The following is a 25,030-nucleotide window of genomic DNA, read 5'->3' on the forward strand; positions in this document are numbered from 1 at the left end:
AAGAGTATATCCAAACACAAGATGTTCCAAGATGTTCCTTGACAACTAACCAGACTATTAGATGAGTAACCACTAAAAACTGATGAATGGTGCTAAGGGGAACCAGCAATTCACCTGAGGTAATCCAGCACTGCTTAAACTAGTGCTTCTCAACCGTGGCAACTTGAAGACGTGTGGACTTCAACTCCCAGAATTCCCCAGCCAGCACGGCTGGCTGGGGAATTCTGGGGGTAGAAGTCCACACGTCTTCAAGTTGCCAAGGTTGAGAAACACTGACTTAAAAAAAGACAGCTGGAGGGAAGAGAAGATGGAAGTCCCATCTTCCGTTCCATCAAAGATCATCTCAGAGATCCCTCTAAGCGCATTTCCGCTCCCTGTTGTTGCTTCACCAATGACGAGGTTCCAACGAGCAAGTGAGCGAATGTGAGACGCTTCTATTATTGAAATAATAATGCTGAATCGATATCTACTATGTCAAGTGCAGAGATGGGACGTTTCCCAGGTTGGCTCCCTATTAAGGAGAGCCTTGTTACCTGAGGGAATTATCCCGTTGCCTCCAGCCAGGTGGCTTCAACATGGTCCAGTCATTTTTTTCAACAAGACGACTGTCAAAATGGGGGCAGCCTTAGACACCGTCTTGCACTCATGAGGACTGCCCGTCCTGTAAGATCAGAGTTGGCATGCTGCAAGTCCCACCTATTGAGCCATGTCGTTTAATGGGATCCAGGAGGTGCACCTTCTCTGGCACAGAGAAGACCCGGGGTGGGACCCCTTATTGTGCCTGTTGTCTCCCTATTTGAGCATCTTTTCCTTTTTGTACACTTTCAATCATTGTACTGACTTTTTAGGTTTTAATCCGTTCACTGCCCAGGGGCATTCTGGGGAGAGGGTGACCTACAAATATGACTAATTGTTTTGCTGTGTCTAAGTTTTAATCGGTTTCAATTTAGTACTAGATTTTGTAAGCTGCCCAATGTCTGCTGGAGCGGGCGGCTATAATTAAGTTTAATGAAATAAATAAATACGTACATCAATAAATAAATTGATAAGTACAATTAAGGCCAACGTCATACTTTGATCCGTGGTAAAGGGTTATTTATTTAATGATTGAATTAAATCTGTAAGGCTGCCCAACTCTACAATGACTCTCATACATAATCAATCAATCAGTCCTTTACTACAGAACAGAGTAGCTTTTGGAGTTAAAAGCAGGAGCTCCTACTGCCTTTGAGTAAGTTGTTTTAGGCCTCAAAACATAAACAAACCAATCTCTGTTTAAGGTCTACATTATCGTTGCTGGCAGAAAATGTGTGCGTGACATTCTCTGTGTCCTCATCCCATCCTGGGAATTAAATTCACCGCAGATATATTTCAAAATTCCTTTCTGGCAAAGTGTCTTCTAAAATTATGGTGCAAAGAGAAAAGAGAAAAACATGCTTCTAGATGTTGACGTGGCCTTTCTAAAATATGCCTCTGAGCATTTAAAAAAATAAAATAAAAACCAAGGCTGAGCAGCATTTATCATTCTGGACCAGAGCAGGTTAAGGTATCACACACAAATGATCAGAATTGCCATTCAGGAGGTATATATACAAACCCACAAATATATTAATGTAACAGCTGTAAAGTTCTCATGCAAGCAGATTCATTTACCATGAACCTCATAACTCACTGTCAATATTAAAACAAGCTCAAAACTTCCAGCCCTTGTGGGTACAAAGAATGGCAGTTCTCAATGGTTTCTCCTGTTTTAATCTTGCAGCCAATTCTAAGGTTGACAAGCCAGACCCTCCATTGATCAGGGGGAAAAAATGGGGGAACTCTGTTTGGCTCCTTGTTCCTTATGTCCAAACCAACCCACAAGTTTTTCGACTAGATACATTTAAAAACTAGTGCTGCTCAGCCCAAAATGTCATTTTATTTGTTCAGTGCTAGGTACAGAGAGAAATCACAATCCAATTTCCAAAATGCAAAGCTCACAGCACTCAGAGCGTCTAGCTTTAACATAGCCAACTCCTTATCCTACGCAAAGCCTTTCATTCACTGAAAATCTACTCCAGCATCTGGAAACACGTTCCCCCAATTTATATTTTGGGGCCTAACATCCAGAAAGAGGCTTAAAGGTGAAAGGAAGACCTGAAGAAGCTGGTCTTCTGCAGCACCAGGGATTGTCACGAGCAAACCCCCCAACTCAAAAGCTTTTGAATAAAGGGGCCCTTGTCTCAGTCGCCAGCGTATCGACCTGCCCCTGAACCTTCTTCCTGTTTTTCCCAATGCAACCTTCCTCTGTCACCACATAAAAAGTGGATTTTCCCACAGCACTTCTCTACCCCGCTGCCCTATGTACTACTTAGCTTATCTGCATGCCCAACCTTCTTCCCCACCACCCCCTACGCAATGTTGGCAATTAGCATCACTTGCTTTCGACTTGAATCATCTGGAACCGTATTTGCCTTATGGATGTTTTTTTCGGTACCATCTGCTCCTGGGACTTTCCGTTATTCCAAGCAGAGATGGCACATCTGGAGCTCTCCAAAGGAGGCTGCACGTTCACATGCAGCGCAGCTCGCCACGGATCCCGCTGGCTGAGGCTCCTCAAAGCTGGAGTCCCAGCTGAATCTGAAAGGCTTCCTGGATCTCAAGGAGAGCACCGGCCAGTGCTATGGGCCAGTGCTAAAGCAAGGGGATACACACACCTAAATGGCCATAGAAATCAGTAACATGTGCCTTTGGGATTCCCCCCCCCTTCCATTTCCCCCATCAATCTGCATGTCATGATTTTGACACAAAGTTACATTCCAGGAAATGCCATCGGAGCAACGTGCAAGGCTTGATGCCCTCCTGACTTTGGAACCTGCATGAATTAATCCGCCAGTTTCCGTCTCAAGCTTTTTTTGGTTTCGCCTAAAAGAAAAACCTGCTTTTACAACTCTTGCCACCCTAAAAGCGGAACTACCTTCAGGCTGTTTTTCCAGAAACGTTTGCAGAAAGGCTGGGGCTGTCCGGTCAATGACCCACCAAGACACAGCGCTTGGAGTGGCTTTAACTGACAAGCCTTGGCTATTGCGCCTGCACTGATATAGCATTTTAGGCACAAAACCTTACTGCACGTTTTAAAAATGTGACAGCATTTCAATCCCACGTGGCCACTAACCTGAACCGCAGCAAGGAAAATGTTTGCCCTCTGTCTTCAGCAGAAAGACTTCAGGGACGTGAAACAAGGTTGTGTCCAGCTGAGACCGCTGGGGCAGGCCAGATGGAGCTGAAAGTTAGAAAATCATGGGGGAAAGTTGTTTGGATGAAGGGCTAGGTTTCAACCTGCTGTGGCTATTTATGCTTTGAATATTCCAGTCATGGATGCTTTCTCAGTACCCAAAGATTGACTATCTCAATGAGATCTAGTCTCATGAAAGAGAGGACCTTACTCAGTTGTGGCCGGTGTTATTAACTGCGCTTCCTTTCAAACAGTCCTCTACACTGTCCCTTTCTGATCTTTTTAGGAACACAGAAGCACCCCATTTTATATTACTGGCTTTTCCTCAATCTGGCAAATACAGAAGTCTAGCTAGGAGAGACCACAAATCTTTTTAAAGCAGGAATATGTCTTCACTGGACCTCCAAAAAGGAACTACAGGGGATATATCCTTCCCCTTACTGGTATCTGATGCTCTTGAGACCTCCTGAATAGGGAAGTTCCGCTTAGAAGTTCATACTTTTTTATTACTGTGATGTATGTCACCATACACTTTGCCCCCGGGAGTGGCAGAAGTCACTGATCTATATCTGGCCAGCCAAAGTTTATGTCCCAGTTCTGGACATACTAGAAAAAAATCTTGACAGCCTTTCCTAAATCTGAGGGTAACACAGTTTTATACTCATCCTTCCAGAACTGTTTGTAAAGGTTGACTTTATGCAATTGGCAGTTTCCCCCATCTCTGTGACTACAATTCCTAGCCAGCATGGTGTAATGACTAGGAACCATGGGAGTTGTAATCCACACTGCAGCGGGCACCCAGTTCGGAAGAACGGTCTAAGGCCTAGGGCAGTGTTTGTCAAACTTAGCAACTGTAAGATACAAGGACGTCAACTCCCAGAACTCCCCAGCTAGCATGCTGGCTGGGGAATTCTGGGAGTTGAAGTCCACCTATCTTACAGTTGCCAAGATTGAGAAACCCTGGGACCGAATACACCAAGCTCCTTAATTTTAAATGCATCAGCACTTTCATAGAGGTCAACACTAGGGGGAGAACATTCGCCAAGGATGCATCAAGGAGCTGCCTGGCCCACTCCTAGTGCCCTGTAGGTAGCTAATGAAAACTTGCCCAACTTTATTTTGTGGGCAACAGGTTGGGGAAAGCAATTTTAGACCATCCACCCATCCTTCTCCACAAACTAGACTGTGGGATCCAAAAGGGGGATTTAAAAAAAAAAGTTCTAGAAGAATCATCAAATTCCAGATTATCCAGGCCAGGTTATCTATCACTGAATGAGCAAAGCACGTCTGTCCACAGATCTCAGAAAATTTGATCCTGCTGCTTTTGCTTTGTTCCTCCTTCGCAATCCCCCCCCCCCCAAAAAAAGGTTTCCAACAGCAGCCAGACACCAATGATCTGCAAGATCCAAAGCTGTTTGCAATACAGGACGCACCTGGTACATCCCTCCCCTTCAAATTTCTCTGCAGACGCGTCAGTAAGAATCAGGAAATAGGACAGAGTTTTCCCAGGAACCAGGATGAAGTTGATTTCCAGTTATTCCCCAGCATCATCGAGCCCCAAGGATTCTAGCCGAGGGAGCATCAGAAGTTCTTGATTACGGCAAATTGTTTTAAAAAATCACATTCTGCTAGAGGAGGAAAAACAGTCATGGCCAACCAGGTCTTTCCCAAGGAAGGGGACCAGGGGTGCAAAACGGTAGTGTTTCATCATTGCAACGTAGTGTTTAAGACTGATTCTTTGGTCTCAGCATCTGGATTTTTGTTTTTAAGCACAGAGTTCTTCTGGAAGAGTCTCAAGGCAGAAAAGGACCCCGTCAAATTCCACACAAAACGTCCAAGGGATGGCTTCAGACCCACAAGGTTTCACCCAGCTGTAACTCGGCACCAGAGAACAAAGTTTCACAAACTATATCGCGGCTTAGCTGAAATCTAGGTTGCCCCCCCAGGAAGACTTGGGCACATGAGGGGACCCCAGTGTCGAAGCCACATGACCCCCCGATGTGGAAGGAGGGGCTCTGGGTGCCCCCCTGGGGCCCTAGTGGCCTATCTGCCGGTCATCGTAGGTGCTGTATCGTTTGACATGAATGCGCCGGACTCGGTCGCGCAGCTCGAAGTTGCCATCCTCCTCTTCCCCCCGGGGTGCCTGGCTCCGAATCTGGCTCGTGGCCTCCAACAGGGAATTGTCGGGCACCCGGGGGGTCTCATATAACAGGATGTTCAGCGTTTCCTCATAGATGCGGGCCTCGGGGAATTCGACCTGGAGGAAGAGGAGGAGGAAGAGGATGCAGCCCTGGAAATCAGAGCAGCGGTTCTGTCCTGCCTCCCCCCACGCCATCACCCCTAACCCTGAGATCTCAGAAGAGCCTGGAAGCCGTCAAGCTCCCATTTGGGCCAGCCCTGGAGCCCATGCAGTGACCCCCAGAGGTCTTTGGGGGCACAGAGGCACAGATAGATCGCTCCCGCTATTGTCCTCTGGTTAAGGACGTCCACATGGGGGACAAGAAAAAAAAGATGGCCTCTGAGACCTGCCCCTTTTTTATGCGTGTGAAAAATGGGCTTGGATTGCCCACTTGCAGGTGCCAATCTTGACATTTGTATCTCCCACCTGCCCCTTCCAGATGCCCCCGCCTCCAATATCTGGCATTTAAGTTCTGCTCTCTGCAATTTAGGAGGTATTCAACTGCAACCAAGAGCAGCTAGTCTCCATCCCCCAAGAATCTGTCTGGTCTCCTTTCAGCTACCTAAATGGGTGCCCAGCCTAACTAGGTCGACTCCGAGGAGAGTTAAATTTCCTGGTGGTCTCCCACCCAACTGAGTCAAGCAGAAGGCTAGCCTGCTGCCAGATGCTCCAATGCCATCTTCATTTCAGAGAATGCCTTTCAGCCCCCTGACCTTCCCTCCTGTCACATGGGAACTGGAGCAGTAAAAGCACTTTGAAAGAATGGCTCGGGTAGATTCTGGATCCTAAGATTTGAGGGCCAGTGACTTTACTTTCAGCCCCATCACTCCAAAATGGGGATTCAGGCTGGCTAACCATGGCAGCCATTTCACGAACAGGCAGCAGACACTTTGTGAGCAGGCCCACAGGACTTTCCACTGTTCAGAATATGCTTCCTCCCCCCTCCCCACAACTGCTGGAGTCTCTCAATCAATCCTGAGCCCTTCACGGAGGACTCTCAGCCTGATCTCTCTCTCCGTCCAAATGCCCAGAATTGCCAATACCTTCGTTTGCTTCTTTTCCGTGGCGTAAACGATGGAGGTGCAGCAGACCTCGGCCAGCTTCCGCCCCTGCCCGAAGAAACTCCAGCAGCAGATCTCGTCCCCGATGACGTCCTTGATGAAAAGGACCCTCCCGTTGAAGCGGAGCGAGAGCTTGTCAAAGAGTTCAATGTTCTTCAGGAGATTGTCATCGGAGTTGCTGGAAGGAGGAATGGAAAAAGCAGCGTTGGCTTTGGAAGGCTCAAAGGATTCTGCCTCTCGGCTCTCCTCCAGTGCCCCAGAGTTTGTGTCAAGGGACATGCAGCAACTCACTAGCTCCAACTGCTCCATTGTGCAAGCAGAGACATCTGGACATACAGAGGTTCTCGCACACTAAGCATTCTGGCACAGGTAGACCGCCCTCACCTACCAGGTGGTGGAGCAGGGCCTCCTGCTTCAAGTGCTGATGGCAACTTGTGTTCAGCAGAAAAAAACAGACTCGGAGTTGGGGAAGGACAGGACGAGCCGCTACCAAGGCAAGTGTCAAATAAGCAGGCTTTGAGGCCATTCCAAGAAACTAATATGAGTACAGGCAGTCCTCATTTAGTGACTGCCTCACACAGTGACCATCTGCAGTTACTATAGTGATGAAAAAGAAACTTTGCGACCAATCCTCGCATTTACAATCTTTGCAGGTCTATAAAGCCAAGGAAAGCTGAAGGAAGATCATAAGCGCAGGCGCGGTTTCACTTAGCATCCGCTTCACTTAACAACTGAGTTGCCGGTCCCAATTGTGGTGGCTAAACGAAGACTCTCTGTAAATGTCTCAGACAAACCCCTCCCTAATTCACAGAAAGATAAAGGGAGGGAGGGGGAAACACATTCAGACTTCCAAGGTTCTATTTCTATAGCTGTTCCAATAAAAGTAGTTTTAGTCCTATATGGCTTTGGTTTCTTGGTCTGGTCTACCTCACAGGGCTGACAGCTGGTGTAGTCGAGTTGTTAAAAGCCTCAGACTTGACTGGAGATGGGGGAGGAATCCCAGTTTGTCCCCAACCCTCCTCTCTCAGCCTAGCCTACCTCACAGGGTTGTCGGGGTGGGATTAAATCATTTGCTCTACCTTGCACTCTCCAGAACAAACAGACAGGAGCTATATAACCACAAGTCCATATAACCAGGATTCCGGCTCAGCAGAGAATCCCCACTCAGTCCTGCGCTATCCATGCAAGAACCTGACTTTCTATACAACACACAGCGGCTGGAGGGGGAGTCACAGATGCAGCCCCCGCCTCTGGAGGTCTATTCAATATGTCAAAGAGAAAGCAAGAAGGGGTCACCAGACCTGGGGTTGCTAGTCTGAAGCTCAGTAGCTTCTGCAGTTGTATGCATCTGTATTCTTAGGGCAGGGACAGGGCGTGACTACAACTCCCATCAGCCCCAGGCAGCAAGGCCAGTAGTAAAGGACGAGGACTGCCAACTAATGCCTGCAGAGCTTTTCCCACCTCAGCCTCAGGGCTGCACGGAGCGCCCAGAGAAAACTGGACGAAGGGGTCATTTGTCTTTTCTGCTCTAACAAAGCAAATTAAATTCACATAATTCAGAATTAAGTTCTGGCACCAAAAGGCAGGCAGCTGGCTGTGGTCTCCCCTCTGCCTGTCAACATCTTTCTTGACTGTAATGTAAACAGATGTATAAACTAAAGCAATCTACTTAGAAGCTGGCAGGCTGTACAAAAGAACACCAGCCTCTGGCCCCGTGGTTATTCCTGGAAAATCAAAACGGCAGGGGCTTCGCTGGGAGGCATGCTCCCCACCCAAAAGAAAAAAAATGAGGAGGGGTTGCAAAGGGAGGGGGCTCCAAGCACTTTACCGGGGAGCAAATTTCCTCAGTTTTGGCCATTCCAAATATACCCACCAGAGTGGGGCAAAAAGGATGCGCTATCTCGCTCGGCAGAGGTGAGTAAACTGGGCTCTCTGGTGAGTAAGACAGCCAGAAGTTCAAAAATGGGGAAAGGTCCAGGAGAAACGTTACCCAAATAGCGATTGGCTGCACGTTTCTGCCTGCAGAGGAAGAGATGGCTGGTTTGGATGTTCCTGGCTGCCAAGCAGTTCAGTCCTGCGGTACCTGCTTGTTATTCAGGAGACCTAGACAATTGACACCCCCCCCCCCAAATTACAGAGGGATTACAAAACAGGTGAATCTGTGTCCAAGTCCCAGTTAACCCTTAACTCTGATTTCTCATTGCTACTGCATCAGTCTTGTGATCTGCTTTAAAGCAGCAGGAACCCGACTCCTTCATTTTTATGGCCCCTATCGTAATTAATATCTTTTTACCTTGCACTCTGACCAGAGAATTCTTGTTCCAGGAAGGCAGATAAGCCACGCAAATAAATGCTTTTAAATCTGAGTCAGTGGCAGAGTCATCTCGTCTGTTGTTCTGAAGGCTTGGATATACCTTCAGGTTTCTAGGAATCGTGCCAACAGGGTGGAAGTGAAAGAGAAGTGGACTTTCTTTTAGTCTTCCTCTAACCTGTTTTTTTTTTTTTAATAATCGAGAGTTCCCTTCCCCTAAAAGTAACTGATTAACACCAGCTTCTGAGCTGCCCCTGAAAAGGAAATAATTTGTGGGTCTAACTGATAAAGAGTGAATAATAACAAAGCCCAAAACAGCCATTTTCAGCACCAGGGGCTCTAAGCATATCACCTTGCGTTCTAGAGTTTGTCCTGAGTTCAGAATATGAGCAGTTTTGTTCCACCTTGTTTTGAGGGTGCCACCATCAGGAATGACAGGAAATCATAACAAGACCCTTGCTCCTCCTATTATTATCCAAGAGCAGTGTTTCTCAACCTTGGGCACGAAGATGTGGTTCATGCTGGCTGGGGAATTCTGGGAGTTGAAGTCCACACATCTTCAAGTGCCCAAGGTTGAGAGACACTGTCCTAGAGCCATAACAGAAGGTGGGGTGAATGTCCGTACTGACGGCTACCTCCTGAAAAGTCAGCCAAGAGAATGCTTTTTAAAAAAAACGTTTTAAACATGTTTTAAAAATCTCATAGCAAACTATTAAAAAATAATTAAACTTGCTTTTTGCAATTTGCCCACCCAGTGGTTTATTTCTGAAAAAATATCCCTGTTGCCAATTTTTCCACTGAGTGTTAGATCGAATCAGCATGGATTATCTATCAATTTTAATGGTCAAGATGACAAGAGGAGCAAACTAAGGAAACAAATGAATGGCAGAACATTCAACCCTTTTTAGTTTTGCTCTCAGGGATCAGCCTGCCATGTTGTGCTAGAAGACTTTGGGTGCAACTGGTTAATAACTGAGTGCTAAGATGTTTTCGGATCTGACAAATTCCTAGTCTCTCCAAGATGTCCTTTTGACTTGGTTCAATATACAGTATAAATACAAAACGTGAAATGTATTTACCTTGAAAGTGTATAATTTACATTTTATATTGTAAAGATATAAATTTATATTATATATTGTAAATTATATCTATTTTCAATATATATATTGAAATAATATATAATATATATTAATATATAATACATTATTAATAACTAATATATAAATATATTACAATATATAATACAGTGTATAAATATATAAATACAATACATAAATACAAAATGTGACATGGCGACCAAGCACGTAACAAAACAACCACAGCGGGGACTCCCACTCAATAGGCCCTGGGGGAAGAGCCAGGTCTGGATAATTTAATGATAAAGAACGATAAATTAAAATAAAGAATTATAAATTAAACAAGGAATCTGCTACTTAGCCTGCTATCCCAAGGCTGAGGGATGTATTTACCCTTAAGCACTAGGCTTGGTGGTACATTCCACAAATGAAACTGAACCAGCATAAAGAATAGATGGATTCCCAGTAAACATGAAATACCAAAATAATTATAATGAATAGGATTATTTTCTATAGATGTAAGAATTGCCCCCATCTTTAAAAATGTAGCAGAGCGGCAAATTCTGGAGGAGCAGTCCCAGGTCCTCAAACCTGTGCTTCTGAATTGTAACCATGCAACAGATTGGAGGGTCCACTCTGCCCTGAAACACAATGTGGCTCTATTCAAACACAAATAAGGAATGCATTATCTTTCAGTATCTGTACAGCTCTGCAAAGCTTTTAGGTCTGTTTGGGATCTTCCTAGATGCCACTGGTGGATCACCACAAGGACAGAATGGCGGATCGGACGATGCCTTGTCCTTAAGTTTCACCTTAGCCCAGAGAGCGGAGGTGCTTACCTTGTGTACGAGTATTTGTTGTTGCTTCGGTTATAAAGAAGCTTCACCACCGGCTGAAAAGAGGGGGGAGAAAAGGGGTATCAATGCAGGCAGAAGAGAGAACACCAAACTTTTGTGCCGCTGGGTGCCAATAGCAGCACGCGGAGACTTGCTGCTGTAGTTCCCACAATGCTCTGGAAACAGTGGCCCTGAACATTCCCAGGGCATTATGGGAAACTGAGACCACCCGTTCCTGACTCAGGTGCTTTGCACTGGCAGAAAGGAGAAGAAGCAGGCCTTGGAGGTGATGTGCCCTGCCAGGCCTTCAGATTCCCAACACAGCTCTGGCAGTGTGTTTCTGGAAGCCATGGAGAAACCCGCTGGCACACTTCCCTGCAGCGTCTGTTGACGCCCCCGGCAGACAGAAAGAGGGGAACCTGCTCCTCTCCAGGTGACCCTGGAGTCAGCGTGGTCAGTGGTCAAAGGAGATGGAAACAGTCCTCCGACACCCAGGAGAACCCAGATACTCCAGATGGGCAGAGACCTTGGTCTCATCCCAGGGAAGCCGTTCTGAGCTCCCCTGAGACGGGCTCAGGGCAGGCTGCACTTAACCTCTGCCAGCAAAAGGGCTACACCAAGCTTGAGGCCAGGATCCGTGCGTTGGAGCTTTTGGGGTTTCTAAAAGAGGGAAATGCTATTTAAGTGACGTTTTGGAGTCAGGCCACCCTAACGAATCGAGTAAAACAAAAGGGGGCAGCCCGCACGCTGAATGTTCTGCCGTCCTGGTTTCGTGCAATGTGTGAACCCGGCCCTTTTCTTCTGCTCATTCTCTCCTCCTCCCCCCTCAATACCTTCATGGCTGACTCAATGAGTCTCTCTTCTTCTTTGGGAGATGTGATGACAGGAATATTGCAGATAGGATGGTAGGTCTCTTTCTTGTCCTGCAAAGAGAAGTGCACACATCCAGACAGATTAAGGCAGGGTGGACTGCCTCTCCTTCTGAAATCTCGTTGTTCTGAACTGCAGAAATGAAGATTTAAGTTAGAAAGCACACCAGGCTTTTTTTTTTTAAGCCAAGGAACTTGGGGGGCTGTTAAAGGGCATAATTTATGTCTTAAACCTTGCAGAGAATTTTGATGGTTAATTCTGCCCTCCCCATAAGAAGGAGTGAGAATGGCCTGAACAGATTCCAGGAGAGCCTCTTCCGAGTCTTCTAAGAATGTGAAGGCTTTTAAAGTTTAAGACACCATTTCACTTCTTAAAACAGAGGAAGAGGGCCTGAAATGTTTGTGGTTGTCCATTCTGGGGGGGGTCCAAAGGCCCCAAATTCAGGACCGCAGGGCCATATGGGCCCCCATCTCTAGAATAATAAATTACGTGGGAGGCTGCAGTCTATCCTTACCCAAAGAAGTTTAAATAAACACTGGATGTCACCTGTCAGGGATGCTTTTAGAGCAGGGTTCTTGCCTTGAGGAAAAAGGGTTGAGCTGGATGACCTCCAGGCTCCCTTCCATCTCTAAGCTTCTACAATTCAGCATATACAGCTCTCTTACCTGCAAGGCAGCTTGACAGAGGTCCACCAAGCCCTGGATGAGGTAATATCTGGCTTCGGCCATCAGCTCCTTGATCTCCTGCCGGTTCTTGGGTAGAATGACCGTATTGTCCCGGAGATAATTTAAGATGGTTCCAAAATGCTTTCCACAACGATCGATCAGGATCCAGCCTGGGAAAGAAACAGGAGACCTTCAAGCAAAGCGGATGGACAAATATACAAGAGTATTACCCCAGGGGGCCTTTTTCCCGACCAAAAAGACTCGCAGGAGTATGAAAACTTGCCCTACTCTTGTGTGCTCATTCCAAACTGGCTGCAAACAAATACAGGAAGAGGCCAATTATAACTTTTATTTAATTAATTAGATTTATACAGCCAACCGTCTCACCGTAATGACTCTGGGCAGCTAGCAACAGATAACAACATACAAATAAAAATCAAAACCAGCCAGAATATCAAACCTATATGCTGGTTGGTTTGGGTTTTAATTTGTATGTTGGTGGTGGCAGTGCCCATAAAACCTATAAGAACCACCAAGGTAAAAACAGATCTAATACTCTAGGAAAGCCCCACGGGGTCCCACTAACCCCCTAGGCCCCATGCCTGGAGCACCTCCAAGTCTTAAGGGTTTTTTGAAAAGGTGGCAGGGTCAGGGTCAATCTAATTTTGAAGGCGTGGTATTACAAAGAGCAGGCCCTGCAACCGAGAAGGCCCACTTTCTGGGTCCTGCAAGGCGACGTTCTGTAATGAACGGAACCCCAGCATGCCTCTCCTGCTGGATCTGATGGGATGGGTAGAAAAAACTGGGGAGAAGCTGTCTTGCAAAGAATGGATGCCATGAAAAGTTTTATAGGGGTCAGCCCCACTAGGTGGACCAGACCAGGACATGACTCTATAGAGGAAAGCTAAAACTACCTTACTGAGATGGGCTGTAAGAACAGAATCTTGCAAGTCTCATTCTGCTGGACCTCCTTCTCCTTACAGTTCAGTGAATTAGGGAGGCACCTGTCAGTGTCACCTTGAATGTTATCTGGACATTCTGGACTTAAAAATGCTTTAGCCCCTTTTTCTAGGTAACAGTTCCTGCCTATCTCCGTCAAGGTCATCTTCCCGAGTCTCTACACTAAGTGACCACTGGCATCTTGAATTGCACCTGAAGCATACGGGGAGCCAGTCAGCTCATGGAGCAGAAGTGTAACATGGGTGTGCTAACAGATAACCACAACTATCTGCATTGCTGCATTCTGGACCAGCTGCAGTTTCCAGATGTTCCTCAAGGGCAGCCCCATATATAGCACATTGCAGTAATCCACTCAGGTGGTGACCAAGGCATGAGTGACTGTGAGCAATGCTCTGGGTCCAGGAAAGGACACAACTGGCACACGTGACAAAGTTGTGCAAAGGCCCTCCTGGCCACAGCTGCCATTTGCTCTTCAAATAGGAGCCACGAGTCCAGGAGGCCCCCAAATTGCACTCTGGTTCTGTTTGGGGTACTGCAACCCATCCTTAACTAGAGGTGGAAAATCACCAGATCTGGGGATGGGGGGCTAACACCCAGAGGCGCTCTAGGGTTGAGCTGAAGCTTGTTCTTCTCCACCCAGAGCCCCATGGCCTCCACACACCGAGACAAGACAAGCATCATTTGGTCAGTCCGGGGAAGAGATGAAGAGCTGGTTATCATCAGCATAACTTCACCCAGCGTCTTCATCTAGATCACTGTTTCTCAACCTTGGCGACTTTCAGATGGGTGGACTTCAACTCCCAGAATTCCCCAGCCAGCAAACCCTGATCTAGATGTTAAATAAGGAACAGATAGTTGAACCCCGAGCCACTCCACACAAAATGGTCCATGGGGCAGACCTCTCCCCCTTACCGACACCAACCAGAACCAGTCTCAGAGAAAGAGCAGAACCAGTGCAAAACTGTATCTCCCATTCCCAACCCCTGGAACCAGAGCAGAGGAATACCATGACTAAGGGCATGAAAAGCCGCTGAGAGATCAAGAGAGCCAGAATGGGCGCACAACACCATCCTGCTCCCACCAGAGGTGATCCACAAATATGATCAATGCTCTTTCAGTCCTGTTTCATCATGCAACACTTACGAGAGGAGCTGGAGAGGCGGTTGCAAAAATGCAAAAAAAAAAGCATGAATGTTTTTTATCTTTAAAATATTTTTTATCTGAAATAAGCAAACTCTTATCCTAACTGACAGAGGTTAAACTACTCAACTTTACCACCCCACTCTAATCTTCTAAGACAAACGGACACAAGGCAAGCCGGGGTCTTGAGTGCGAAGCTTCCAAATACAGAAATCTCAGAAAGCAGTGAGTCAGTCCCAACGTCCAAAGGCTGTTTTTATAATCACTCAGAATCCCTCAACCATATTGACTTAACCTAACACGTCCATAAAACATGCACTGAGGAAGACGACATATCTAAGTTGCAGCCCTTATACATGACTATGCTGTGATAACAGGGAGAGATACAGTGGAACCTCGGTTTACGAACTTAATTTGTTCCGTGACTCTGGTCGCAGCCCGAATTGGTCGCAACCCGAAGCAAATTTCCCCATAAGGTTCAATGTAATTACCGTTAATCCGTTCTGGCGTGGAGGACAGGGAGGCGGCTATTGCTTGGAGGGAGAGTCCCCCTCCCTACGACCACGTGTCAGGGGCGGAAAATGGCCGCGGACGTGTCAGGGGCGGAAAAATGGCCGCGGACCGTGTCACGGGAGGGAAAATGGCCGCGTATCCTGTTCGTACCCCGAGGCGGAGTTAGCAAACCGAAGCAAAATTTTGCGGCCGGAGCTGGTCGTAACCCGAAAAGTTCGTTAACAGAAGCGTTCGTAACCTGAGGTTCCACTTGTATTACAGGGCTGCAAAATCTTTCTTTCCCTCAAGGTTATATACTGCTAATAATGTTCCCAACGTTTTACCGTAAATCCTGGGGGAAGCGGAATCTAGATTCCTTTCATTTCCAGAAGATTCATGAAGGACGAAGAGTAAAAAGAATGAAATTCTGGTTCGTCTTTCCTCTGAGAGAAATGTGACTTGATTCTTGAAAACTCTGGGAGCTGGGTTTGGGGTTTCTCCCTCGTTTAAAAGCAACAATATCACAACCACAGTGGCACACAACTTCCACAGAGACAGCTTCTCTTCCATAGCATTTCCTGCACTGACCACATCACCGGGCACTCTTCCTGTTCTCCTGTTGAGCAAGCTCACCCTTTCCTTCCTGGGCCCCCTCTGACTCCCCACATTTACTTTTCATCTGGTGTAGTGAGGGCTTCAAAGAATGGGGCAGGGCTGAGTGGTTCCCCCCGCGCCAATTTCTTCAAAGGGCACAAGGGCTAAAAAGTCTGCAAGGACAGGGCCGAAGTTCTTAACCTGAGGGTCCGTGGATAGATTTTAGGGGTTCCGTGAACTTGGGTGGGAAAAAAAATTACAACTTTATTTTCACTAACCTCTAATTGAAATTTAGCTTTTCACTGAATAAAGTATGTAGGCAACAAAGTAATATATGGCCTCCAAACTCCAAAAATATTTAATTTTAAGAAATCCCCCTATCTAAAATTACTATACCCTTAAAAAGGGTACTGTCCTGTGACTGATTTCATGGATTAATATTTGATTATGTACCATCGAGTCTGTGTTGACTCTCAGCAACTAAACAAATTTTCTCCAGGAGGATCTGTCATGGATTAATAAAGAAGCACATATATTACCGTCTTACATATTTGTCACTTTTTAATAATTTAATAACTGTATTTGAGCAGTATTGGTTTCTTTTGTAATACAGTCTACATTTACATATTTTATTTAATGCATTCAAATACATGCTCCTGAGAAGAGGTCTGTGGGTTTCCCCAGCTGCCCTTGAAGACCATCCAGAAGCTTCAACTTGTCCAGAATGCAGTGGCGTGAGCAGTGACGGGCATGCCTCCATATGCCCACGTAACGCCTCTGCTTCGTGAGCTGCACCGGTTGCCAGTTTGCTTCCGGGTACAATTCAAGGTGCTGATTGTTACCTATAAAGTCCTCCAAGGCATAGGGCCTGGTTACTTGATGGACCACCTGTCTCCCATAACATTTGCCTAGCCAATTTGATCTGGAAGAGTTGACACACTCCGGGTTCATTCAATTAAGCAATGTCATCTATGGGGACGCCAGAAGTGCCCCTTCTGCCTGCCCTCAGGAACAAGGCACCCCCCAAGATCTGGATGCCCCCCAACTCTGCTGTTGTTAGAAGAGCCATGAAGACCTGGCTCTTCACCCAGGCCTTCAGCAAGGGAGGGAGACCCTTCGCTTCATTGCGCTGGCCATCTTTTCTCTTTATTTTTTTTTATTTTATTGACTTTATTGTAATTTCTTTGATCGTCACGAGCCACCCAGAGTTGGTGAGAACTGAGCGGCATACAAGTTTAACAACAAGCATGTTTATTTACACATTTATTTAATAACATGTATGTACATGTTTCCTTTATTTATTTAAGAACATTTATATGGCCACCCAACTCTAACAGCATGACTCTGAGCAGCGTACCAAAACCCAAAAGAAAAGCAATGAATACCGTAAGGGCAAATTAAAACAATTTGGGGGCGACCGGAACCAAAAAGATGCTGTTCTCTCAGCCAGTGGGAAGCCTGATCATCCTCACCTAAGTACGTGGGAAGGCAGCCAGCAGATCTTGGTCCGCGATGGCATCATGAGGTTAAGAAATGCCGCTTTAGGGCCAGATGCAGCGTGGAAACTATGTGAGGGGGAACAAGCTTAGGCAGCTGTGCAGTGAAGAGAGGGCCCAACCGCCTTCTTTCTGGCTGACTCCAAAGCCCATATTTGCCCAACGCAAACACTCCCCAGCATGTGAGTACTGTAAGGCTAAGTTATCCTTGCTTGTAGAGTTCAAACTGGAAAGGGAGCTGGAGGCGTGTTTGGATAAACATGCCTACAGGCCAGTGTTTCTCAACCATGGCAGCTTTCAGATGGGTGGACTTCAACTCCCAGAATTCCCCAGCCAGCCTTGCTGGCTGGGGAATTCTGGGAGTTGAAGCCCACCCATCTGAAACCTGCCATGGTTGAGAAACACTGCTGTAGGCTCTCACCTTTGCTGTTTTTTTCAGCACTCACCTTCCTTGTCGGAGAGCACCTCCATTCTTCCACTGAACATGGCCTTCAGCATGGTGTCATGGCGTGTCAGCACCTGCACAGTGGTGTAATACAAGGAGCCCCCGACATTGAGTCGCACGTACTTATTGCCAAGGGTGCCGACTTTCGAACTGCAGCTCTTTGGCTTCGCTCCCGAAGCAGGGCAGATGGTGGTTAAGCAGGTGTCGCCAGACATCTCCTTCTGCAAATAGATGACCACACGACAGAGGGTGGGCTTGACCGATTCCGCCGTGGTTGGAGGGGAAAACCGTGGAGTCTCCAACTGGATTTAAGAACTTCTTGGAAGCTGCAGGTCCCTGATGCTGAGGAACTCTAAGAGCAGGGAAGAGAGAAAAGGGAATTGTTTAATTCTTGTTTGTTGAAATGATCATGCTGGGCTGGGTTCATACAACACATTCACGTTTTACCAACCACCTTGTCTGAATCCCGCAACACTCTATGCCAAAAACTTATGAAACTATCTTATGGTTTAGCATGTTGTAAGACGAGATCAGAAGTATTACTACTAAAATAGAGACAGGATGCTGATTATCCAGACTTCTCTACAGCTGAGAGTTGGTGATACTCACTGACCCATCTCCACAGGAGCTCACGAAAACAACTAGGAGCTCCTTCTAGAAAAGGTTCCAGGAAATTATTTTTAAGGATTTTTTAGCAGCTGGTAAAGCAATGGAGCTGGGAGCATTTGAAAGCCCCATAAGGATTATTACAAGCCAGCATGGATTTGTCAGGAACAAATCTTAGAACATTCTGATTAAGCTAGTTAACATCCCCAAGTCGCTGGAAAATCATCCTCAAAGAGGGCTTGTGAATGGTTCCTCATCAACCTGGAGTGAAGCTTCAAGGAGGACAACTTAAGGCTCAGTTCTTGATCTGATACTTCTCAATGTTTTCATTAATGACTTGAATGAAGGCAAAAAGAAAGAGGATCAAAGCTGCAGATGATACCAAGCCATGTGGGATTGCTAATAACCAGGAAGCCACAAAGAAAAGGCAAAGCAATCTTGACTGCTTAGCGAAATGGGGTGAAAATTGCTGAAAGAGAATGAAGGGAAACCAATGAAGGATCTTTGCTTAGCAAAAAGAAATTAAATGCACAGGTATAGTATACTAACCCTAACCTTGGGAACAGTATATGTGAAAAAGATCTTAGATGAGTGATTCTCAACCTCGGCAACTTTAAGGCGTGTGGACTTCAGCTCCCAGAATTCCCCAGCCAGCATGCTGGCTGGGGAATTCTGGGAGCTGAAGTCCACACGTCTTAAAGTTGCCGAGGTTGAGAAACACTCTTAAATGTTTATTGATCACAAGCTGAACATAAGTCAGCAACGTTACACAGTTGCTAAAAAGGATAAATGCTGTTTAAGACAGTACCAATAAAAACATAGTTTCCAAATTATGGGAAGTACTAGTTTCAAACATGTCTTGCGCTGGGCAGACTCTGTCTTAAGAATTTTGCCCAGGTCCATAGTAGTGTCATATAGACAGCCAACTTCTCTTTCTCCTAGACTGAAAAACCCAGAAAAAATGGAAGGTGGACACATATATAATCATTCTCCCCCCCTGTCCGATTTTTTTTTTAAGAGAGCTGATGCGTTTTTAAGACAAATTAAGAAACCAGACCTGCCTGTGAAGCTTTGAAAAAATAAGCACGCCTCCTGTTTCCAGCAACCATTCAACAAAGAGGTTCAAGACAAAAAGGAAGGCTTTTTTCCCTAAACGGCAGTTCACCTTTGCTTAAATCTAATGAGATGTCCCCAATCTAACCAATCAAGCTAAGACTGTAGCTGGGATATAAAAATTAACTTGAGAAATGAAGGAAAAGAGAAGTACCTGCTTTTCAAAGCCGTATCCACAACCAGGGCAATCCTATGCTACCTTCTGGATGAGGGGGCAAAGTCCAGAACTCAACCGCTGCATCTCGGAGGGGCAGCAGGAACCAGAGAGATGACGCAATGGGTCTGACTCAGCCTATCTCAAACAATAGGAACATTTCCTTTCCTTCCTCCCAGTTGGCCTTTGGTTTTTTATTTCTTTTTAATTGCCTTAAAAAAAAAAAAAAGGAGTAAACTGGAAATACCCAAAGTCATAACAAGTTTCTGTTTCCAACAGCACCAGCTTGAGCTCTTCAAGTGCCAACTGGATGGCATTCAGGAAAGATCGTGACAGCTCCCCAAGCTGAAAAGCGGCCATAAAAATGACCCGATTGAGTGTGGAGATAGAGCTGAGCGTCGGTTGCGCTTGTCGCTGCTGACCATGCTGAAGAGAATTGGTTCCATCAACAACCGGAGGTCCCTGGGTTTACTGCCGAAGATCAGGTTGGTTGTCTCCTTAACCCAGCGAAGCCTGCTCGAGCACCAAGACCTCAAAGGCTTTGCTACCTTCTTCCAGCTGCTCCTTTTAACTGGGGATGCCCAGGTCTGACCAAAGCAGGCGTCCCCCCCTTCGCCATTAAAACGCATGTCAAATTGCACCATGCCCATTGCATGATCTTCTACACCAGGAAGGGCAAAACGTTTCATTTCTGCCTGTTTTCAAATACGAAACACCCTGTCTCAGGTCCCAAACAGCCCATCTCCAGTGTGAAATACCCCATTTTGAGAGCAAAAGAACTGGTCTGAGCATGTTTTGTACACTCCTAAAAATAATTTTGTCCTGTAGCTTTTATTCACTTTAGGGGCACTCTGCTGTGGGGCCAAACGCTTTTTCCCTAACTCTGCTAATTACAGAAGTCTGATTAGAAAAGATTCTGAGTCTCAGATTCCCAGGACATCCAGGGTTGCACCTAGTCCCAAACCCCCAAAATCTTTTTTTCTGGTAGAGAAAGAAGCATTTCAAGCAGTACCTTGTTAACCTATGGAACTCCCTGCCTCAAGACATACAACAAGCAGCTCCACTAAGTGAAAGGCAGATCCACGGAAGAAGCTAAATGACCTTATCATCAATTCCTGGTTTTAGGGTTGCATTTTAGGCTCCTTTGAGATGGAAGTGAAGGAAGCTGCCTCCTAAGCCAGACCAGTGGTCTACTGTCCATTCTGGATGAATTTTTCCAGCACATGGAACCGCAAACAAGCCAACCACAATTTTATTTTGTACCTTGTGTGAGCCCAGCCCAATTAGTTTATAGTTCAGTGTGTTAGGTGAACCTCCCAAAATCGGGTTAATGTATAAACCAAGGTTATGTTAACCATGGGTAAGTACACCATGCATGGCAATAGCTTGCTCCTCTCTCCCCCTCACCTCAATTTCAGGCAAGAGACTTCCAGCCCTATTTGGAGACGCTGAGGACGTCAGAGTGTGCCAGGAACGATCGCTGTGCTGAAGCTGTTTTTCTCAACTTGATTGAGAAATTACAGGGAGTTCTTGTTTAGTGACCACAATTGGGACCAGCAACTCAGTCATTAAGCAAAGCAGTCACTAAGTGAAACCACTCCTGTGCTTATGATCTTCCTTCAGCTTTCTTGGCTTTACAGACCTGCAAAGGTTGTCAATGCGAGGGCTGGGCACAAAGTTACTTTTTCATCACTGTTGTAACTGCAGTCGCTAAATGAGGCAACTGCTAAATGAGGACTACCTGTAAAGAGCTGCTGGTTCAAAACAGGACAGGGAAAGAAATAGTTATACCACTTTTTTAAAAATCCCAGGACATCTGAAGACAAAAAAAGGGGGGGGGCATGTATTTCGATTACATGGCCCATCATGCTGAGCCACTGCTGGTGATAGGATCTACCACCCAAGCACATCGGAAAGGCAACCTGCTAAGGTACACATTGATAGCTTTTTTTACAGGGATAGAGAGCGAAGTTTGTTTATTAGTTTTAAAATGGACAATAGGTACGATTAGTGCAACTGAATTTTGATAAATGCTGCCAGATTTTAGGGTTACCAGATCTGCAGAGCTGGTGAGCTAGGAGTGTAAACCGCAACATGGGCCACATCTCTGCCTTGTGGGGCCCCAGGAGAAGACAACTACAAGCATGGCGTATCTAGACTGGCAGCCTAGAATTGCCCAGAATGCTTAGCCAGGATGGCAGCTTGGGGGCTAGAGCATTGGATTTAGACGGGAGAGAGCTGGATTCAAATCTCCCCAGAGGGACTCAACCAAAGGAATTATCCGAATGTCCTTGGCTCAACAGCTCTCACTCAGTTGGCCTGCAGCAAGGCCACAGCGGAGGATCTCATCTGCTGCCGGATGAAAATGTAATAAAACATTAAGCCTCCCTTCCTGGCTGCTCTTCCCGTTCCATTGAAGCCAAGCTTGGAGTTGCAAAATTGTTAAACCAGAACTTCTTTCCCCAGAGCCTTGAAGCCGGATTTTCCGTGACGAGGGAAGGGCCCCACTGGGTAAATGAGCATCGCGCTCTGAAAATGACCATTAGAAAGCATCGTCTGCTGTGGGTTTGTGACCTCTAACGGAGAGCTGGGTCTTTGGTGGGCTGAGCGATGGGAGAAAGAAAAACTCCTTTGCCACCTTTTAGAACTCTGCCTTATAGGCTGTCCTCATTTAGCAACCGCCTCGCACAGTAGCTGTCTGAAGTTATGACAGTGATGAAAAAGTAACTTTGCAACCAATCCTTGCATTTATGACCTTCACAGCTCTGTAAAGCCAAGGAAAGTGGAAGTCAGATCGTAAAATCATGTTGTTTCACTTAGCGACCACTTTGCTTAACGACCCAGTTGCTGGTCCCAATTGTGCTCGCTAAACAAGGACTCCCTGTACAGCAATTTTAGGTTACCATTCATACTCCTGTCCAGACATATCCAATTAGTTATTCAGCATCAAGTCAATTTGGAAATGTAAGCTGTCCTGGTCACCCCAGTAACTATTGAAAGTGTAAGAATGTAAATGCTGGGAATCAGCTCAGGAGTGGGACCTGATTGGCCACTTATTTTTTGTATCGCTCCTGCTGGAGGTTCCCCTCTATTCTTTCCCTTTAGATCTGGTGGGTTGATTTACTGTTCACATTTTCAATTCTTTTAGGGTTTGGACTATTTAGATTTCTACCTCACCTTCTGCCCAGGTGGCTCCCTTCATTTAATCCCCAAAGAGTAGTCAGGTAGGTCAGGCTGAGCTACAAGCCCACTTGGCTTCCGCGGCTGCGTTTGGACTTGAACCCAAGTCTCCCCAGTTCTGAACCAACGCTTCAACCGCTATGTCTACGGAAGGGCCCCCAGCCTCTTCAAGCGAAGGAGCGCCCTTGCTTCTGAACGCACGCCGGGGGCTGCGCACCAAAAGCTAGCACAGCATGACCGGGGTGGGGATCCCTAAATTTGATTCAGTCTCATTTTAAAACGTAATAAATACAGTGCAATAGGTATTCAGCAATTTCCCTCTTTAACCTCGTTCAAAACGACCAAGTGGCCCTGCCATGATCCCCTGATGGGTTTGAACTTTGGGCTGCAGTTCAACAAGTGCAGCTTTTCCCCGCCTCCAGCCACCAGGCTGTTTGAAACGACTCCTACCTACCGCCGTTAAAAGAGGACGAGCCAGAGTCGCTGGGAGTCTGGGGGCCTATAAGTCGTATAAACAAACAAGAGGGGAGGAAAGTCTCGCATCCACCCTGCCCTCATTCCCGCCTATCCCGCTTTCTCTCAAACCGCTCGCCCCGAAACACAGAATCAAATTCACTTCCCCCCGTCTCCGCTCCAAACGGGCCCTCCCACCACTGATTCGCCCCTCCAACCGCCGGCTCTTTCCTTACTTGCCTCCGAGCCGCTCCGCGCCGCTCCCACGCTAGGCTACCAATGGCTCCGCGGAACCCCCGGGCGACGGCCAGGTAAGGGAGCGGAACTAATCTCAACCGGCTGCGGGCGGGCGGGCGGGCGAGCGAGCGAGCCAGTCGGCGCGCCCTCAGCTTCTCAATCCCGACCGAAGGGCGGAGCTCCAGGCCGGGCTGCAGCAACAGGCTTTCCCATCGAGAGAACTCAGCCTACAACTCCCGGCATGCGCCGCGCTCCGGCGTCCACCCCCGACGTACGCCGTCATACGCCACCAGGACTGCATCTTCCGACAAGCCACGGCTACGTCCTTCGCCATCCAACCAGGCAAGCTTGCTGAAGCCGGAGCTATCGAGCACTTTCAGGCAGGAAGTCATACCAAAGACTGATTAAAATAAATCAATAAAATCCGTAAGGGTTGAATTTCAACTCCTGTCATTACCAGTCAACACATCTGGAAAATATATGGCAATACTTTTCTTAGCCCAATTGGGACAATAGCGTGCAAGGTTTCAACTTTTCTAATCTGAAAAAAAAAAACCCTCAACCTGTGACCTCCCTGTTTATCTACTCAAAACTGAGTTTAAATTAAATGGGGCTTGTTCCTGGTTTAAGAAAAGGTTGGGTTGGGACTCCAGCTTCCTACCAAACTGCCACTGAACAGGTTTAAACAGGTGATTGACTTAAACCCTTCTTGGATTAACCCAGCACATTGAATCATACTATCAGCAAACAAACTGGGTTTACACAACTTGCTAAGCTACAAAAACTACAAACCAGGTTTAGCACGTTGTGGAATTACAGCTGCTAGGTCTTCAACTGACCAGGTTATGTATATTGAGTGAACTCGGCTGTAATGTAAGCGTTTTTCCTCCCTCATTGGGATGTGGCTTAAGAGAAAGACTGTGTTGATGGGACTTGTACCCAGTTTACAGGGCCACCTGCAGAGAGGGGGGAGTCCAAAATGTCAAGATGGCAGCCACAACCAGGCAACTGAAGTCCCATGGCCTTTTTACATGTGTTGTTGTTAGCAAAATTTGAAAGTTTCTGACTCTCCCCAATTAGGATTCAGTCCAGCAGAAGATCAAACACAAAAGTACCAGCTGAGATTTTAAAGTTTTATGGAAAGTAAGCCAATTGAGTCAGCTGGGGTCTCCCCTTAAGGCAGAGGAGACCCCTCCCATGCCCAAAGAAGACAATTTTATACATGTTTCTTACAAAGAGATACAGCAATTAACAAATGATTGGTTGAAATTAACTTAAGTTTTGGATCCTTCTTATGATTGGGGGAAATTTATCTTCTGATGACCTATTGGATACTAGTGGATAGTAGTCAGAGTTCAGGGCATGCCCCCCCCCCCTTTGTCTTTATGGCCTCGACCCTTATGGAGACAGAATGTCTGAATGAGAGAAATGTATGAAGATTCATGAATGTCTGTGTCTGTGTTATCCCTTTGGTTTTCAAATGTAAAGAAGGAAAGATGAAGTGTGAGAGAAATGTGTGAAGATTCATGACTGTCTGTGTTATCTTTGGGTTTCAAATGTAAAGAAGTGAATATGATGGAAACTAAGAGCCCTTTTTCATAAGGTTTCAGTAGTTGTACATCAGGTGAGAAATTGGGACAGAAGACACTTGGTCAGTGAAAGGGAGGAGGAACAGGAGGAGGAGGCACCTGAGTCCTCCTGTAATCTCTATCCATGGGGGGTGGGGAGGGGCAAAAAAGTCAAGATGGTGTGCGATAAAAGCCCTGTTTCTTCTGCATGTAGGTCTGGGTGGGAGGCTGATTTGGGATCAGGAGAGCCGGTCACACCTCTGAGCTGGGCCAGGATTACATGCCCTTCAAGGGCTCCCTGGACCAGCCCCTGCAGCTTTCCTGGCCACCTTTTTCAGGGTTGTCCTTTCCTTCTTTCTGGGGCTGAGAAGGAGGGACTG

The 25,030-nt window shown here is 46.5% G+C and overlaps 1 protein-coding gene across 4 annotated transcripts; it reads right to left on the bottom strand.

Annotated features, from left to right (window-relative positions):
- Positions 1–4,704: 4,704 nt before the first annotated feature.
- TNFAIP1 (TNF alpha induced protein 1) lies at positions 4,705–23,225 on the bottom strand. Of its 4 annotated transcripts, none has more exons than XM_088152185.1 (7): positions 23,086–23,225; positions 17,341–17,691; positions 12,213–12,382; positions 11,511–11,600; positions 10,681–10,733; positions 6,437–6,632; positions 4,705–5,471 (listed from the first exon to the last, which is right to left on the bottom strand). In XM_088152185.1, exons 2-7 carry the CDS (start codon positions 17,552–17,554, stop codon positions 5,250–5,252), a joined length of 945 nt encoding a protein of 314 aa, XP_088008311.1. In that variant the 5' UTR covers positions 17,555–17,691; positions 23,086–23,225; the 3' UTR covers positions 4,705–5,249. The 4 variants fall into 4 exon arrangements, with proteins under 4 accessions (XP_088008311.1, XP_007429108.1, XP_088008313.1 ...); XM_007429046.4 differs by having other exon boundaries at positions 23,082–23,225; XM_088152187.1 differs by lacking the exon at positions 23,086–23,225 and adding an exon at positions 22,847–22,865.
- Positions 23,226–25,030: the final 1,805 nt, after the last annotated feature.

This window comes from Python bivittatus, unplaced genomic scaffold (assembly GCF_059951505.1).
Source record: "Python bivittatus isolate LINGU-HERP-01145 unplaced genomic scaffold, Pbiv_v1 ctg000690_np1212, whole genome shotgun sequence".
Lineage (NCBI taxonomy): Eukaryota > Metazoa > Chordata > Lepidosauria > Squamata > Pythonidae > Python > Python bivittatus.

Excerpts from the sequence above, each read along its gene's own strand:
- TNFAIP1 (XM_088152185.1), bottom strand. The coding sequence starts at position 17,554 with ATGTCTGGCGACACCTGCTTAACCACCATCTGCCCTGCTTCGGGAGCG. Across the intron at positions 6,633-10,680 it reads AACAAATACTCGTACACAAG|CAACTCCGATGACAATCTCC; the intron begins GTAAGCACCTCC and ends TCCTCCTTCCAG. Across the intron at positions 5,472-6,436 it reads CGGAAAAGAAGCAAACGAAG|GTCGAATTCCCCGAGGCCCG; the intron begins GTATTGGCAATT and ends CTCTTCCTCCAG.